General features: G+C 43.7%; 1 protein-coding gene across 1 annotated transcript in view; it reads right to left on the bottom strand.

The window, feature by feature from the left end:
* Positions 1 to 1,206: 1,206 nt before the first annotated feature.
* LOC125552146 (E3 ubiquitin-protein ligase XB3) overlaps positions 1,207 to 19,039 on the bottom strand; it is a 63,397-nt gene continuing 45,564 nt past the window's right edge. Inside the window, exon 8 of the mRNA XM_087518608.1 lies at positions 1,207 to 1,308. Coding sequence (XP_087374734.1) covers positions 1,222 to 1,308 — 87 coding nt within the window. The 3' untranslated portion in view covers positions 1,207 to 1,221. The remainder of the gene's footprint in view (positions 1,309 to 19,039) is intronic.

The following is a 19,039-nucleotide window of genomic DNA, read 5'->3' as shown; positions in this document are numbered from 1 at the left end:
CATCTGGTTTGGAAGTAATCTGGGAGCCACAGGGACTCATCAATCTCGCACCCTCGAGGTCAATAGTATTGAAGCTTATAGGTAAGGCAAGGTAATATGTGGAGCTTCAGCAAGCGACTAGCATATATGGTGGCTAACCTGTTCGCAAAAGAGAGCGAGAAGAGAAGGCAAAGCGCGAACGAAGAACTAGAGAACATCCTGCATCAAGCATTACTCCAACACCGTGTTCACTTCCCGGACTTCGCCGAGAAGAGACCATCACGGTAACTCACACAGTTGATTCATTTTAATCAAGTTAAGCTTCAAGTTATCTACAACCGGACATTAACAAATTCCCATCTGCCCATAACCGGCGGCACGGCTTTCAAAAGTTCAAATCCCTGCAGGGAGTCCCAACTTAGCCCATGACAAGCTCTCATGGTCAACGAAGGATATACCTTCTCCTGAGACATTCCGATCAGACTCAGTATCCCGGTTCTACGAGACACTTCGACAAGTTAAAACAAATCCAGCAACACCGCCCGAATGTGTCGACAAATCCCGATAGGAGCTGCACATATCTCGTTCTCAGGGCACACTCAGATGAACACTACGTACAACTAAAACCAAACCTCGAGTTTCCCCAAGGTGGCGCTGCAAGTGGCTCTGTTTGGACCAACACTCAGAGGAGCACTGGCCCGGGGGGGTATAAATAAGATGACCCTCGGGCTCCGGAAACCCAAGGGAAAAGAGACTAGGTGGCAAAAGGTATGACCAAGGTTGGGCATTGCTGGAAAAGCTTTATTCAAGGCGAACTGTCAAGGGGTTCCCATTATCACCCAACCGCGTAAGGAACGCAAAATCCGGGAACATAACACCGATATGACGGAAACTAGGGCGGCAAGAGTGGAACAAAACACTAGGCGAGAGGCCGAGCCTTCCACCCTTTACCAAGTATATAGATGCATTAAGATAACAAGATAATATAGTGATATCCCAACAAGTAAATAATGTAACAGCAAGGAACGGTCTCCAATCTTCACCTACAACTAGCAACGCTATAAGAGGGGCTGAGCAAAGCGGTAACATAGCCAATCAACGGTTTGCTAGGACATGGTGGGTTAGAGGTTTGACATGGAAATTTTGGAGGCATGATAAACAAGTGGTAGGCATCGTAGCATAGGCATAGCACAAGAGCGAGCATCTAGCAAAGCAAAGATAGAAGTGATTTCGAGGGTATGATCATCTTGCCTGCAAAGTTGTCAGAGTTGACTGGATCCTCGAAAGCAAACTCAACGGGCTCCTCATTAGCGAACTCGTCTCCCGGCTCTGCCCAAATAAGACAAACAAGCAAAAAGGACACAATCAATGACGTGCAAAGCTCAAACAACATGATGCAAACATGGTATGCTATGCGGGATGCGATATGTGATGCATATGCAAGATTTGACAAGGAATGAAAGAACCTGGCCTCAACTTGGAAATCCAAGTGTGCCACTGGAAAGGTGAGGTGATTTCGGTTGAAATCGATATAAAGATCGCTGGAATCGGATGCACGGTTTGGAAATGGCAAGCAATTCAAATATGGCACCAGTCTGCGATAAACAGCAAGTAGCCATCTAAATGCAACAAGACAAACATGCTACAGCACTCAAACATGGCAACAAAATACATGGCAGGGATCCATTCATAATGCTTAACAAAAGATGAACACTGAGCTACGGCCAAATCATCCAATAACAGGTTCAAACAAGCATGGAAAAAGTGCAATTGGTAAACAAGTTTCAGACGTAGTGAAATTAACACTTGTCTGGAATTTCAGATCATGTAGCACACTTTGGAGCATAAAAACTATATGCTACAGGAACTTAACATGGCAAAGCAAAGCATGGCATGGAGCTACTCAAAGAGCTTAACAAAAGTCCCTTACTGACCTTGAGCCAAAAGGGATCAGAAAATACCATTGCAAGCATGTAAACATGGCAAAAACATAATCAGATCACAGACTTAGTGAAAAACTGGAACATGCAAATCAGATATCAAGTAGGCATGTTTACGAGCTCGATGCACTCACTACAGGGAAAGGCATGACAATCTAAGCATACACCCATAAAGAATACACATTATGCAAGATAGACATGGCAAGAACAATAACATAGGATGCACGGATCAACTACAACATCCTCGGCAAAATCGCTAACAAGTAGACAATCTGCCCAGATTCACGAAATAGCAAAAGTAGAGCTCGATTGACTCACGCCAGGGTGCTCCATAATTGCAAACAAAGACATGTATGGATAGAGCACTACAAGATTAACAAAACATCCTTACTTATCATCCTCAAAAGAGGCACGGATCACTAGGAAACAACATGAACATATGGCATATTAATCAAAACAGTCCAAGGACTTAGTGGAATTGCTAAGTCCGTGAAATCAGCATTAACGAATGCACCACTTTGCAAGCTTGTGCTAGTCACCACACACATCACAAAAATACATGGATGGCACCTCTGGAAATATGACAAAGCATATAACAAAACATATGTAGAGCTCAGAGGCATATCACGCACACATTAATCATGGCAAAAATGACAAATAGCTATTTGGAGCAGCAGATCTGATAATTATCTCAAATAGCACTCTTCCAACAGCATTTCGGGCGTCAAGATGAACTCAAATGAAAATGATGTAATGAGATGAAATGATGTGCTCTCTGAGACGAACATTTTGATATGCTATATGCCCAAAACGGATCTACGGATGCAAAGTTACGGCACGATGAACATGGCAAAATAATTAGGGTTCCGGGAGAAAGTCAACCGTCGTCCTGATCCAGATCTAGCGCGGATTTTGAGGAACGCCAGGGTACTGTAGCTGGAGGTCGCCGTAGATGGCCGGAGTCGTCGGGGCGGCCGGATCCGTGGGAGTGGGAGGTGAAGGGGAGGCCGGTCGGCACCGGGGCACTCGCCGGCGTCGAGGAACCGCGGCGGGGCGGCGGCGGACGCCGGGGCCGGCCGAGCGGCGAGCTCGCCGGCGTGGAGGAGAGGCGGCGGGCTGGCCGGCTCGGTCGCCGGAGCGGAAGAAGGCGGCGGCAGGGCGAAGGCGCGGTGCGGCGGGAGAGCTTGGTCCGCGGGGGCCCTCCCCGAGCCGGGCGGGCCGGCGGCGGGAGGAGGACCGCGATGTGGGCGCAGGGACACGTGGCGTGCAGCGATTCGCTGCGGGCGGCGGCGGACGCTGTCCGGCGGCCGGCGGATGTGTCCGGCCGCCCGGAGAGGGGTGGATCTAGGGTTTCGGAAAGAGGAGAACGAAAATTTCGCAGGGGGTCTTTAAATAGGCATAGGAGGAGCTAGGAGAGTCCAAATGAGGTGCGGTTTTCGGCCACACGATCGTGATCGAACGCTCTAGATGATGGAGAGGGTTTTGGTGGGTTTTGGGCCAAATTGGAAGGGTGTTGGGCTGCAACACACACGAGGCCTTTTTGGTCCCTCGGTTAACTGTTGGAGCATCAAACGAAGTCCAAATGGTACGAAACTTGACAGGCGGTCTACCGGTAGTAAACCAAGGCCGCTTGGCAAGTCTCGGTCCAATCTAGAAGTGTTTAATCCCCACACACGAAAGGAAGGTAGAAATGACCACCGGAGGAGAACGGAACGCCGAAATGCAAAACGGACAACGGGGAAAATGCTCGGATGCATGAGACGAACACGTATGAAAATGCAATGCACATGATGAAATGATATGAGATGCATGACAACAACAACAACAACAACACACGGAGACAAAAACCCAAACCCGAGGAAATAAAATAACTTAACATCGGAAACAGCAAGAGTTGGATTACATATTAGGTAAATCATATCCGGGGTGTTACACGGAGGAACACTTTGTGTGCTACCAAACGTCACAACGTAACTGGGTGATTATAAAGGTGCTCTACAGGTGTCTCCAATGGTGTTTGTTGAGTTGGCATAGATCGAGATTAGGATTTGTCACTCCGAGTATCGGAGAGGTATCTCTGGGGCCCTCTCAGTAATGCACATCACTATAAGCCTTGCAAGCAATGTGACTAATGAGTTAGTTGCGGGATGATGCATTACAGAATGAGTAAAGAGACTTGCCGGTAACAAGATTGAACTAGGTATTGAGATACCGACGATCGAATCTCGGGCAAGTAACATACCGATGACAAAGGGAACAACGTATGTTGTTATGCGGTTTGACCGATAAAGATCTTCGTAGAATATGTAGGAACCAATATGAGCATCCAAGTTCTGCTATTGGTTATTGACCGGAGACATGTCTCAGTCATGTCTACATAGTTCTCGAACCCGTAGGGTCCGCACGCTTAACGTTCGGTGACGATCAGTATTATGAGTTTATATGTTTTGATGTACCGAAGATAGTTCGGAGTCCCGGATGTGATCACGGACATGACGAGGAGTCTCAAAATGGTCAAGACATAAAGATTAATATATTGGATGACTATATTCAGACACTGGATGGGTTTCGGGGGTCACCGGATATTTATCGGAGTGCCGGGGGGTTATTGGAACCCCCGGGGGAACTAATGTGCCAACATGGGCCTTGTGGGAGAGAGATGAGAGGGCCTAGGGCTGCCCCCCCCCTTTGGGAGTCCGAATTGGACAAGGAGGGGGGTGGCGCCCCCTCTTTCCTCCCTCTCTCCATCTCCTTCCTTCCCCCTTCTCCCTTCCTAGTTGGACTAGGAAAGGGGAGTCCTACTCCCACTAGGAGGAGGACTCCCCCCTCTCCTTGGCGCGCCCCAAGGCCGGTCGGCCTCCCCCTTGCTCCTTTATATACGGGGGTAGGGGGCACCCTAGGACACACAAGTTGATTGTTCCAAGCCGTGTACGGTGCCCCCCTCCACCATATACCACCTCGGTCATATTGTTGCAGTGCTTAGGCGAAGCCCTGCGCCGGTAGCTTCATCATCACCGTCATCACGCCGTCGTGCTAACGAAGCTCTCCCTCGAAGCTCTACTAGATCGTGAGTTCATGGGACGTCACTGAGCTGAACGTGTACAGATCACGGAGGTGCCGTACGTTCGGTACTAGGATCGGTCGATCGTGAAGACGCGCGACTACATCAACCGCGTTGTCATAATGCTTCCGCTTTCGGTCTATGAGGGTACGTGGAAAACACTCTCCCCTCTCGTTGCTATACATCACCATGATCTTGCGTGTGCGTAGGAATTTTCTGAAATTACGACGTTCCCCAACAATGATGTGATGTGATATGGTCAAGACATGATGTGATATACGTTGTTGTATGAGATGATCATGTTTTGTAAGATATCACGCAACCGGCAGGAGCCTTATGGTTTTCTCTTTATTATATGAAATGCAAACGCCATGTAATTGCTTTACTTTATCGCTATGACTTAGCAATAGTTGTAGAAGCAATAATTCGCGAGACGACAACGAGGCAACGATGGAGATCAAGGTGTCGAGCCGGTGACGATGGAAATCATGACGCGCTTTCGAGAAGGAGATCAAAAGCACAAGATGATGATTGCTAAATCATATCACATATTTTGATTGCATGTGAAGTTTATCTTATATGCATCTTATTTTGCTTAGAATGATGGTAGCATTATAAGATGATCCCTTCACTAAATTTCAAGGTAAAAGTGTTCTCCCTGAGTATGCACCATTGTGAAAGTTCATTGTTTTGAGACAACACATGATGATCGGGTGTGATAGATTCTACGTTCACATACAACGGGTGTAAGACAATTTTACACATGTAGAATACTTGGGTTAAACTTGACGAGCCTAGCATGTACAGACATGGCCTTGGAACACTGGAGAACCAAAAGGTCAAACGTGAATCATATAGTAGATATGATCAACATAGAGGTGTTCACCATTGATGACTACCCCATCTCACGCGATGATCGGACATGGGTTAGTTGATTTGGATCATGTATCACTTAGATGACTTGAGGGATGTATATTTAAGTGGGAGTTCTTAAGTAATTTGATTAATTGAAATTAATTTGTCATGAACTTAGTCCTGATAGTATTTGCAGATCTATGTTGTAGATCAATAGCAAGCGATATAGCTCCCCTATTTTTGATATATTCCTAGAGAAAAGTAAGTTGAAAGATGATAGTAGCAATGATGCGAACTGGGTCCGTGATCTGGGGATTATCCTCATTGCTGCACAGAAGAATTATGTCCTTGATGCACCGCTAGGTGACATACCTATTGGAGGACCAGAAGTAGACGTTGTGAACGTTTGACAAGCTCGGTATGATGACTACCTGATAGTTTAGTGCGCCATGCTTTAAGGCTTAGAACCGGGACCTCAAAACGTTTTGAATGCCACACAGCATATGAGATGTTCCAAGAGCTGAAATTGGTATTTTAGACTCATGCCTGTGTCGAGAGGTATGAGACCTCGGACAAGTAATTTGCCTACAAGATGGAGGAGAATAGCTCAGCCAGTGAGCTTGTGCTCAGAATGTCTGGGTACTACAATCGCTTGAATCAAGTGGGAGTTAATCTTCCAGATAAGATAGTGATTGACAGAGTTCTGTAGTCACTATCACCAAGCTACTAGAACTTCGTGATGAACTATAATATGCAAGGGATGACAAAAATGATTCCCAAGCTCTTCGTGATGCTGAAATCGGCGAAGCTAGAAATCAAGAAAGAGCATCAAGTGTTGATGGTTAACAATACCACAAGTTTCAAGAAAAAGGGCGAGGGAAGGAAATGGAACTTCAAGAAGAATGGCAAGCAAGTTGCCACTCCCGTGAAGAAGCCCAAAGCAGGACCCAAGCCTGAAACTGAGTGCTTCTACTGCGAAGGAAATGGTCACTGGAAGTGGAACTGCCCCAAAAACTTTACGGATAAGAAGGATGACAAAGTTAACAAAGGTATATTTGATATACATGTTATTGATGTGTATGTTACTAGTATTCAAAGTAATCCCTGGGTATTTGATACCGGTTAAGTTGCTAAGATTAGTAACTCGAAATAGGAGTTGCACAGACTAGTTAAAAGCAAGGTGACAATGTGTGTTGGAAATAATTCCAAGGTTGATATGATCACCATCGCACACTCCCTCTACCTTCGCGATTAGTGTTGAACCTAAATAAATTTTATTTGGTGTTTGCGTTGAGCATGAATATGATTAGATCGTGTTTATTGCAATACAATTATTCATTTAAGTTAGAGAATAATTGTTATTCTCTTTACATGAATAAAACCTTCTATGGTCATACACCCAATGTGAATGGTTTATTGAATCTCGATCGTAGTAATACACATATTCATACTATTGATGCCAAAAGATGCAGATAATGATAGTGCAACATACTTGTGGCACTGCCGTTTAGGTCATATTGGTGTAAAGCGCATGAAGAAACTCCAAGTACATGGACTTTTGGAATCACTTGATTATAAATCAGTTGATACTTGCGAGTCATGCCTCATGGGAAAAATGACTAAAACTCTGTTCTTCGGAACAATGGAGCGAGCTAATGACTTACTGGAAATAATACATACCAATGTATGCGGTCCGACGAGTGTTGAAGCACCCGGGGGGTATCGTTATTTTCTGACCTTCACAGATGATTTGAGTAGGTATGGATATATCTACTTAATGAAACACAAGTATTAAACATTTGAAAAGTTCAAAGAATTTCATAATAAAGTGGAGAATCATCGTAACAAGAAAATAAAGTTTCTACGATCTGATCACGGAGGCAAATATTTGAGTTACAAGTTTGGCCTTCATATAAAACAATGTGGAATAGTTTCACAACTCACGCCACCTGGAACACCACAGCGTAATGGTGTGTCTGAACATCGTAACCATACTTTATTAGATATGATGCATTCTATGATTTCTCTTACCGATTTGCCAATATCGTTTTGGGGTTATGCATTAGAGACAGCTGCATTCATGTTAAATAGGGCACCGTCTAAATCCTTTGAGATGACACCGTATGAACTGTGGTTTGGCAAGAAACCTAAGCTGTCATTTCTTAAAAGTTTGGGATTGTGACGCTTATGTCAAAAGGCTTCAGCCTGATAAGCTCGAACCCAAAGTGGAGAAGTGCGTCTTCATAGGATACCCTGAAGAAACCATTGGGTACACCTTCTATCGCAGATCCTAAGGCAAGATCTTTGTTGCGAAGAATGGATCCTTTCTAGAGAAGGAGTTTTTCTTGAAAGAAGTGAGTGGGAGGAAAGTAGAACTTGATGAGGTAGTTGTACCTTCTCTCGAATTGGAGAGTAGCACATCAAAGAAATCCATTCCCGTGATGTCTACACCAACTAGAGAGGAAGCTAATGATGATGACCATGAAACTTCAGATCAAGTTACTACTAGACTTCGTAGGTCGAACAGAGCACGTTCCGCACCAGAGTGGTATGGAAATCCTATCCTAGAAATCATGCTATTAGACCATGGCAAACCTACGAAGTATGAAGAAGCTATGATGAGCCCAGATTCCGATAAATGGCTTGAGGCCATAAAATCTGAGATAGGATCCATGTATGAGAACAAAGTGTGGCCTTTGGTGGATTTTCTCGATGATCGGCAAGCCATTGAGAACAAATGGATCTTCAAGAAGAAGACTGACGCTGATAGTAATGCCACTATCTACAAAGCTCGACTTATCGCAAAAGGTTTTCGACAAGTTCAAGGAGTTGACTACGATGAGACTTTCTCACCCATAGCGATGCTTCAGTCTGCCCGAATCATGTTAGCAATTGCCACATTTTATGATTATTAAATCTGGCAAATGGACATCAAAACTGCATTCCTTAATGGATATCTTAAAGAAGAGTTGTATATGATGCAACCAGAAGGTTTTGTCGATCCTAAAGGTGCCAACAATGTGTGCAAGCTCCAGCGATCCATCTATGGATTGGTGCAAGCATCTCGAAGTTGGAATATACGCTTTGATGAGGTGATCAAAGCATATGGTTTTATACAGACTTACGGTGAAGCATGTATTTACAAGAAAGTGAGTGGGAGCTCTGTAGCATTTCTGATATTATATGTGGATGACATATTGTTTATTGGAAATGATATAGAATTTCTGGATAGCATAAAAGGATACTTGAATAAGGATTTTTCAATGAAAGACCTCGGTGAACCTACTTACATATTGAGCATCAAGATCTATAGGGATAGATCAAGACGCTTAATAGAACTTTTAGAAAACACATACCTTGATAAGATTCGAAGAAGTTCAAAATGGTTCAGAACAAGAAGGGGTTCTTACCTGTATTACAAGGTGTGAAGTTAAGTAAGACTCAAAACCTGACCATGGCAGAAGATAGAGAGAGAATGAAAGTCATTCCCTATGCCTAAGCTATATATTCTATGTAGTATGTCATGCTATGTACCAGACATATTGTGTACATTGCCATGAGTTTGGCAAGGGGGTACGTGATACGTCTCCAACGTATCTATAATTTTTGATTGTTCCATGCTATTATATTATCAACCTTGGATGTTTTAAATTCATTAATATGCTATTTTATATGATTTTTGGGACTAACTAACCTATTAACCTAGAGCCCAGTGCTAGTTTCTGTTTTTTCTTTGTTTTTAACTATCGCAGAAAAGGAAAATCAAACGGAGTCCAGTTGACCTGAAACTTCACGGAGATCAGTTTTGGACCAGAAGAAGCCCACGAAGTACTGGAGGTGGGCCAGAAGAGTCCCGATGCCACCACAAGGATGGGGGCGCGCCCTACCCCCTGGGCGCGCCTGTTGGGGAACATAGTAATTTCAAAAAAAATCCTATGCACACGCAAGATCATGGTGATGCATAGCAATGAGAGGGAAGAGCATCGTCCATGTACCCTCGTAAACCGTAAGCGGAAGCGTTATGAGAATGCGGTTGATGTAGTCGAACGTCTTCACGATCCGACCGATCCAAGTACCGAACGCACGGCACCTCCGAGTTCAGCACACGTTCAGCTCGATAACGTCCCACGAACTCCGATCCAGTAGAGCTTCACGGGAGAGTTCCATTAGCATGATGGCGGGATGACGGTGATGATATTGCTACCGACGCAGTGCTTCGCCTAAGCACCGCTACGATATGATCGAGGTGGATTATGGTGGAGGGGGGCACCGCACACGGCTAAGGGATCAATGATCAACTTGTGTGTTCTAGGGTGCCCCCTGCCCCCGTATATAAAGGAGCAAGGGGGAGGCCGGCTGGCCCTCCTAGGGCGCACCAGGAGAAGGGGTCCTCCTCCTAGTAGGAGTAGGACTCCCCTTTCCTACTCCTACTAGGAGGAGGAAAGGAAGAGGGAAGGGGAGAAGGAAGGAGAGGGAGGAAAGGAGGAAAGGGGGGCCGGCCCCCTATTTCAATTTAGTTTGGGATAGGGGGCCACGCGCCCTGCCTCCTCTCTTCCACCACTTGGCCCATGAGGCCCAATACTTCTTCCCCGTATTCCCGTAACTCCCCGGTACTCCGAGAAATGCCGGAATCACTCGGAACCTATTCGATGTCCGAATATAGTCATCCAATATATCGATATTTATGTCTCGACCATTTCGAAACTCCTCGTCATGTCTACGATCTCATCCGGGACTCCGAACTACCTTCGGTACATCAAATCACATAAACTCATAATACCGATCGTCACCGAACGTTAAGCGTGCGGACCCTACGGGTTCGAGAACTATGTAGACATGACCGAGACATGTCTTTGGTCAATAACCAATAGCGGAACCTGGATGTTCATATTGGCTCCTCCATATTCTACGAAGATCTTTATTTGTCAAACCGCATAACAACACACGTTGTTCCCTTAGTCATCGGTATGTTACTAGCCGGAGATTCGATCGTCGGTATCTCAATAACTAGTTCAATCTCGTTACCGGCAAGTCTCTTTACTCGTTTCCGTAATGCATCATCCCGCAACTAACTCATTAGTTGCATTGCTTGCAAGGCTTATAGTGATGTGCATTACCGAGAGGGCCCAGAGATACCTCTCCAATAATCAGAGTGAAAAATCTAATCTTGATCTATGCCAACTCAACAAGTACCATCGGAGACACCTTTAGAGCACCTTTATAATCACCCAGTTATGTTGTGACGTTTGGTAGCACACAAAGTGTTCCTCCGATATAAGTCATGAAGAAAGCAATAGCAACAAACTAAACGATCATCGTGCTAGGCTAACGGATGGGTCAAGTCAATCACATCATTCCCTAATGATGTGATCCCGTTAATCAAATGACAACTCATGTCTATGGCTAGGAAACTTAACCATCTTTGATTCAACGAGCTAGTCAAGTACAGGCATACTAGTGACACTTTGTTTGTCTATGTATTCACACATGTACTAAGTTTCCAGTTAATATAATTCTAGCATGAATAATAAATATTTATCATGATATAAGGAAATATAAATAACAACTTTGTTATTGCCTCTAGGGCATATTTACTTCAATCTCCCACTTGCACTATAGTCAATAATCTAGTTCACATCGTCATGTGATTTAACACCAATAGTTCACATCTTTATGTGATTAGTTCACATCTCCATGTGACTAACACCCAAAGGGTTTACTAGAGTCAATAATCTAGTTCACATCGCTATGTGATTAACACCCAAAGAGTGATCATGTTTTGCTTGTGAGAGAAATTTAGTCAACGGGTCTGCCACATTCAGAGTCGTATGTATTTTGAAAAAATTTATGTCTTCAATGCTTTGCACGTAGCTATTCTAGCTAATTGCTCCGACTTTCAATATGTATCCAGATCGAGACTTAGAGTCATCTAGATTGATGTAATAAGCTTGCATCGACGTAACTCTTTACGACGAACTCTTTTTATCACCTCCATAACCGAGAAATATTTCCTTAGTCTTCTAAGGATAATTTTGACCGTTGTCCAGTGATCTACTCCTAGATCACTAGTGTACTCCCTTGCCAGAATCATGCTAAGGTATACAATAGGACTCGTAAACAGCATAGTATACTTTATAGAACCTATGATTGAGGCATAGGGAATGACTTTTCATTCTCTTTCTATTTTCTGCTGTGGTCGGTTTTTTGAGTCTTTACTCAACTTCACACCTTGCAACACAGGCAAGAACTCCTTCTTTGACTGTTCCATTTTGAACTACTTCAAAATCTTGTCAAGGTATGTACTCATTGAAAAACTTATCAATCGTCTTGATCTATCCTATAGATCTTGATGCTCAATTGTAAGCAGCTTCATCGAGGTCTTTCTTTGAAAAACTCCTTTCAAACACTCCTTTATGCTTTCCTGAAAATTCTACATTATTTCTGATTCACATATACTTATCAGAAATGTTGTAGTGCTCCCACTCACTTTCTTGTAAATACAGGCTTCACTCTACGTCTGTATAAAACCATATGCTTTGATCAACTCATCAAAGCGTATATTCCAACTCCGAGATGCTTGCACCAGTCCATAGATGGATCGCTGGAGCTTGCTCACTTTGTTAGCACCTTTTGGATCAATAAAACCTTCTGGTTGCATCATATACAACTCTTCTTTTAAGAAATCCATGAAGGAATACAGTTTTGACATCCATTTGCCAGATTTCATAAAATGCGGCAACTGCTAACATGATTCGGACAGACTTTTAAGCATCGCTACGAGTGAGAAAATCTCACCGTAGTCAACATCTTGAACTTGTCGAAAACCTTTTGCGACAATTCGAGCTTTGTAGATAGTAACACCACTATCAGTGTCCATCTTCCTCTTGAAAATCCATTTATTCTCAATGACTCACCGATCATTGGGCAAGTCAATCAAAGTCCATACTTTGTTCTCATACATGGATCCCATCTCAGATTTCATGGCCTCAAGCCATTTCGCGGAATCTGGGCTCATCATCGCTTCCTCATAGTTCATAGGTTCGTCATGGTCTAGTAACGTGACTTCCAGAAAGGATTACCTTACCACTCTGGTGCGGACCATACTCTGGTTGTCCTACGAGGTTCGGTAGTAACTTGATCTGAAGTTGCATGATCATCATCATTAGCTTCCTCACTAATTGGTGTAGGAGTCACAGGAAAAGATTTTTGTGATGAACTACTTTCCAATAAGGGAGCAGGTACAGTTACCTCATCAAGTTCTACTTTCCTCCCACTCACTTCTTTCGAGAGAAACTCCTTCTCTAGAAAGGATCCATTCTTAGCAACGAATGTCTTGCCTTCGGATCTGTGATAGAAGGTGTACCCAACTGTATCCTTTGGATATCCTATGAAGACACATTTCTCCGATTTGGGTTTGAGCTTATCAGGATGAAACTTTTTCACATAAGCATCGCAACCCCAAACTTTAAGAAACGACAATTTTGGTTTCTTGCCAAACCACAGTTCATATGGTGTCATCTCAACGGATTTAGATGGTGCCCTATTTAACATGAATGCAGCTGTCTCTAATGCATAACCCCAAAACGATAGTGGTAAATCGGTAAGAGACATCGTAGATTGCACCATATCTAATATAGTACGGTTACGATGTTCGGACACACCATTACGCTGTGGTGTTCCAGGTGGCGTGAGTTGCGAAACTATTCTGCATTGTTTCAAATGAAGACCAAACTCGTAACTTAAATATTCTCCTCCATGATCAGATCGTAGAAACTTTATTTTTCTTGTTATGATGATTTTCCACTTCACTCTGAAATTATTTGAACTTTTTCTAATGTTTCAGATTTATGTTTCATCAAGAAGATATACCCATATCTTACTCAAATCATCTGTGAAGGTCAGAAAATAACGATACCTGCCGTGAGCCTCAACACTCATCGGACTGCATACATCATTATGTATTATTTCCAACAAGTCTGTTGCTTGCTCCATTGTTCCGGAGAACGGAGTCTTAGTCATCTTGCCCATGAGGCATGGTTCGCAAGCATCAACAGATTCATAATCAAGTGATTCCAAAAGCCCATCAGCATGGATTTTCTTCATGCGCTTTACACCAATATGACCTAAACGGCAGTGCCACAAATAAGTTGCACTATCATTATTAACTTTGCATCTTTTGGCTTCAATATTATGAATATGTGTATCACTATGATCGAGATTCAATAAACCATTCACCTTGGGTGTATGACCATTGAAGGTTTTATTCATGCAGACAGAACAACAATTATTCTCTGACTTTAAATGAATAAATGTATTGCAATAAACATGATCAAATCATATTCATGCTTAACGCAAACACCAAATAACATTTATTTGGTTCAACACTAATCCCGAAAGTATAGGGAGTGTGCGATGATGATCATATCAATCTTGGAACCACTTCCAACACACATCGTCACTTCACCCTTAACTAGTCTATGTTCATTCTGCAACTCCAGTTTCGAGTTACTAATCTCAGCAACTGAACTAGTTCAAATACTGAGGGGTTGCTTTAAACACTAGTAAAGTACACATCAATAACATGTATATCAAATATACCTTTTTTCACTTTGCCATCCTTATCCGCCAAATACTTGGGGCAGTTCTGCTTCTAGTGACCAGTCCCTTTGCAGTAGAAACACTTAGTCTCAGGCTTAGGTCTAGACTTGGGCTTCTTCACTTGAGCAGTAACTTGCTTGCCGTTCTTATTGAAGTTCCCCTTCTTCCCTTTGCCCTTTTCTTGAAATTAGTGGTCTTGTCAACCATCAACACTTGATGCTTTTCTTGATTTCTACCTTCGTCTATTTCTGCATCACGAAGAGCTTGGGAATCGTTTCCGTTATCCCTTGCATATTATAGTTCATCACCAAGTTCTACTAACTTGGTGATAGTGACTAGAGAACTTTGTCAATTACTATCTTATCTGGAACATTAACTCCCACTTGGTTCAAGCAATTGCAGTACCCAGACAATCTGAGCACAGGCTCACTGGTTGAGCTATTCTCCTCCATCTTTGTAGGCAAAGTACTGTTAGAGGTGTCCTACCTCTTGACACGGGCATGAGTATGAAATAATAATTTCAACTCTTGGAACATCTTATATGCTCCGTGGCATTCAAAACATTTTTGAAGTCCCGGTTCTATGCCGTAAAGCATGGTGCACTAAACTATCAAGTAGTCATCATATCGAGCTTTGCCAAACGTTCATAATGTCTGCATATGCTCCTGCAATAGGTCTGTCACCTAGCGGTGCATCAAGGACATAATTCTTCTGTGCAGCAATGAGGATAATCCTCAGATCACGGATCCAATCCGCATCATTGCTACTAACATCTTTCAATTTATTTTTCTCTAGGAACATATCAAAAATAAACGGGGAAGCTATGTGCGAGCTATTGATCTACAACGTAGATATGCAAATACTATCTGGACTAAGTTCATGATAAATTTAAGTTCAATTAATCATATTACTTAAGAACTCCCACTTAGATAGACATCCCTCTAGTCATCTAAATGATCACGTGATCCAAATCAACTAAACCATGTCCGATCATCACGTGAGATGGAGTAGTTTTCAATGGTGAACATCATTATGTTGATCATATCTACTATATGGCTCACGCTCGACCTTTCGGTCTCCAGTGTTCCGAGGCCATATCTGCATATGTTAGGCTCGTCAAGTTTAACCCGAGTATTTCTGCGTGTGCAAAACTGTCTTACACCCGTTGCAAATGAACGTTGAGCTTATCACACCTGATCATCACATGGTGTCTTGGCACAACGAACTTTGGCAACGGTGCATACTCAGGGAGAACACTTTTACCTTGAAATTTAGTGAGAGATCATCTTATAATGCTACCACCGAACTATGCAAAAATAAGATGTATAAAAGATAAACATCACATTCAATCCAAATATGTGACATGATATGGCCATCATCATCTTGTGCTTTTGATCTCCATCTCCAAAGTACTGTCATGATCTCCATTGTTACCGGCATGACACCATGATCTCCATCATCTTGATGTTTTATCAACGTGTCGTCACATGGTCGTCTCACCAGCTATTGCTTTTGCAACTATTGCTATCGCATAGCGATAAAGTAAAGCAATTACATGGCACTTGCATCTTATGCAATAAAGAGACAACCATAAGGCTTCTGCCAGTTGCCGATAACTTCAACAAAACATGATCATCTCATACAACAACTTATATCTAATCACGTCTTGACCATATCACATCACAACAAGCCCTGCAAAAACAAGTTAGACGTCATCTACTTTGTTGTTGCAAGTTTTACGTGGCTGCTACGGGCTGAGCAAGAACCGTTCTTACCTATGCATCAAAACCACAACGATAGTTCATCATGTTAGTGTTGTTTTAACCTTCTCAAGGACCGGGCGTAGCCACACTCGGTTCAACTAAAGTTGGAGAAACTGACACCCGCCAGCCACCTGTGTGCAAAGCACGTCGGTAGAACCAGTCTCGCGTAAGCGTACGCGTAATGTCAGTCTGGGACTCTTCATCCAACAATACCGCCGAACCAAAGTATGACATGCTGGTAAGCAGTATGACTTGTATCGCCCACAACTCACTTGTGTTCTACTCGTGCATATAACATCTATGCATAAACCTGCTCTGATACCACTGTTGGGGAACGTAGTAATTTCAAAAAAAATCCTATGCACACGCAAGATCATGGTGATGCATAGCAACCAAAGGGAAGAGTATCGTCCACGTACCCTCGTAGACCATAAGCGGAAGTGTTATGAGAACGCGGTTGATGTAGTCGAACGTCTTCACGATCCGACCGATCCAAGTACCGAACACACGACACCTCCAAGTTCAGCACACGTTCAGCTCGATGACGTCCCACGAACTCCGATCTAGCAGAGCTTCACGGGAGAGTTCCGTGAGCACGACAGCGTGATGACGGTGATGATGTTGCTACCGACGCAGGGCTTCACCTAAGCACTGCTAGGATATGATCGAGGTGGATTATGGTGGAGGGGAGCACTGCACATGGCTAAGGGATCAATGATCAACTTGTGTGTTCTAGGGTGCCCCCCAGCCCCCGTATATAAAGGAGCAAGGGGGAGGCCGGCCGGCCCTCCTAGGGCGCGCCAGGAGGAGGAGTCGTCCTCCTAGTAGGAGTAGGACTCCCCTTTCCTACTCCTACTAGGAGGAGGAAAGCAAGGGGGAAGGGGAGAAGGAAGGAGAGGGAGGAAAGGAGGAAAGGGGGGCTGGCCCCCTACTCCAATTCGGTTTGGGCTAGGGGGGCACGCACCCTGACTCCTCTCTTCCACACTTGGCCCATGAGGCCCGATACTTCCTCCCCGTATTCCCGTAACTCCCTGGTACTCCGAAAAATACCCGAATCACTCGGAACCTTTCTGATGTCCGAATATAGTCGTCCAATATATCGATCATTACGTCTCGACCATTTCGAGACTCCTCGTCATGTCCCCGATCTCATCTGGGACTCCGAACTAACTTCGGTACATCAAATCACATAAACTCATAATACCGATCATCACCGAACATTAAGCGTGTGGACCCTACGGGTTCAAGAACTACGTAGACATGACCGAGACACGTCTCCGGTCAATAACCAATAGCGGAACCTGGATGTTCATATTGGCTCCTACATATTCTACGAAGATCTTTATCGGTCAAACCGCATAACAACATACGTTGTTCCCTTTGTCATCGTTATGTTACTTGCCTGAGATTCGATCGTCGGTATCTCAATGCCTAGTTCAATCTCGTTACCGGCAAGTCTCTTTACTTGTTTCCGTAATGCGTCATCCCGCAACTAACTCATTACTTGCATTGCTTGCAAGGCTTATAGTGATGTGCATTACCGAGAGGGCCCAGAGATACCTCTCCGACAATCGGAGTGACAAATCCTAATCTTGATCTATGCCAACTCAACAAGTGCCATCGGAGACACCTGTAGAGAACCTTTATAATCACCCAGTTACGTTGTGACGTATGGTAGCACACAAAGTGTTCCTCCGTATTCGGGAGTTGCATAATCCCATAGTCATAGGAACATGTATAAGTCATGAAGAAAGCAATAGCAACAAACTAAACGATCATCGTGCTAGGCTAACAGATGGGTCAAGTCAATCACATCATTCCCTAATGATGTGATCCCGTTAATCAAATGACAACTCATGTCTATGGCTAGGAAACTTAACCATCTTTGTTTCAACGAGCTAGTCAAGTAGAGGCATACTAGTGACACTTTGTTTGTCTATGTATTCACACATGTACTAAGTTTCCGGTTAATACAATTCTAGCATGAATAATAAATATTTATCATGATATAAGGAAATATAAATAACAACTTTATTATTGCCTCTAGGGACTATTTACTTCAGCGCACACCTACCTCATGGCCGCCTCGGGAACCCCCCTGACTTGTCCCCAACTCCAACACCTCTTATGTAAACCAAAACTTCCAGAAAATACAATAGATCGGGAGTTGCGCCGCCAGAAGCCTCCGTGGCCACCGAAAACCAATCTAGACCCGTTCCGGCACCCTGCCGGAGGGGGGAATCCCTCTCCGGTGGCCATCTTCATCATCCCGGCACTCTCCATGACGAGGAGGGAGTAGTTCACCCTCGGGGCTGAGGGTATGTACCAGTAGCTATGTGTTTGATCTCTCTCTCTCTCATGTTCTTGAGTCGGCATGATCTTGATGTATCGCAAGCTTTGCTATTATAGTTGGATCTTATGATGTTTCTCCCCCTCTACTCTCTTGTGATGAATTGAATTTTCCCTTTGCAGTTATCTTATCGGATTGAGTCTTTAAGGATTTGAGAACACTTGATGTATGTCTTGCATGTGCTTATCTGTGGTGGCAATGGGATATCACGTGATCCACTTGATGTTTGTTTTGGTGATCAACTTGCGAGTTCCGTGACCTCATGAACTTATGCATAGGGGTTGGCACACGTTTTCGTCTTGACTCTCCGGTAGAAACTTTGGGGCACTCTTTGAAGTTATTTGTGTTGGTTGAATAGATGAATCTAAGATTGTGTGATGCATATTGTATAATCATACCCACGGATACTTGAGGTGACATTGGAGTATCTAGGTGACATTAGGGTTTTGGTTGATTTGTGTCTTAAGGTGTTATTCTAGTACGAACTCTATGA

The sequence above is a fragment of the Triticum urartu genome, chromosome 4A (assembly GCF_056163025.1).
Source record: "Triticum urartu cultivar PI428250 chromosome 4A, HENAU_Tu73, whole genome shotgun sequence".
Taxonomy (NCBI): domain Eukaryota; kingdom Viridiplantae; phylum Streptophyta; class Magnoliopsida; order Poales; family Poaceae; genus Triticum; species Triticum urartu.
Note: the sequence above shows the minus strand (reverse complement) of the source record. Positions and strands in the feature narration are given on the sequence as shown.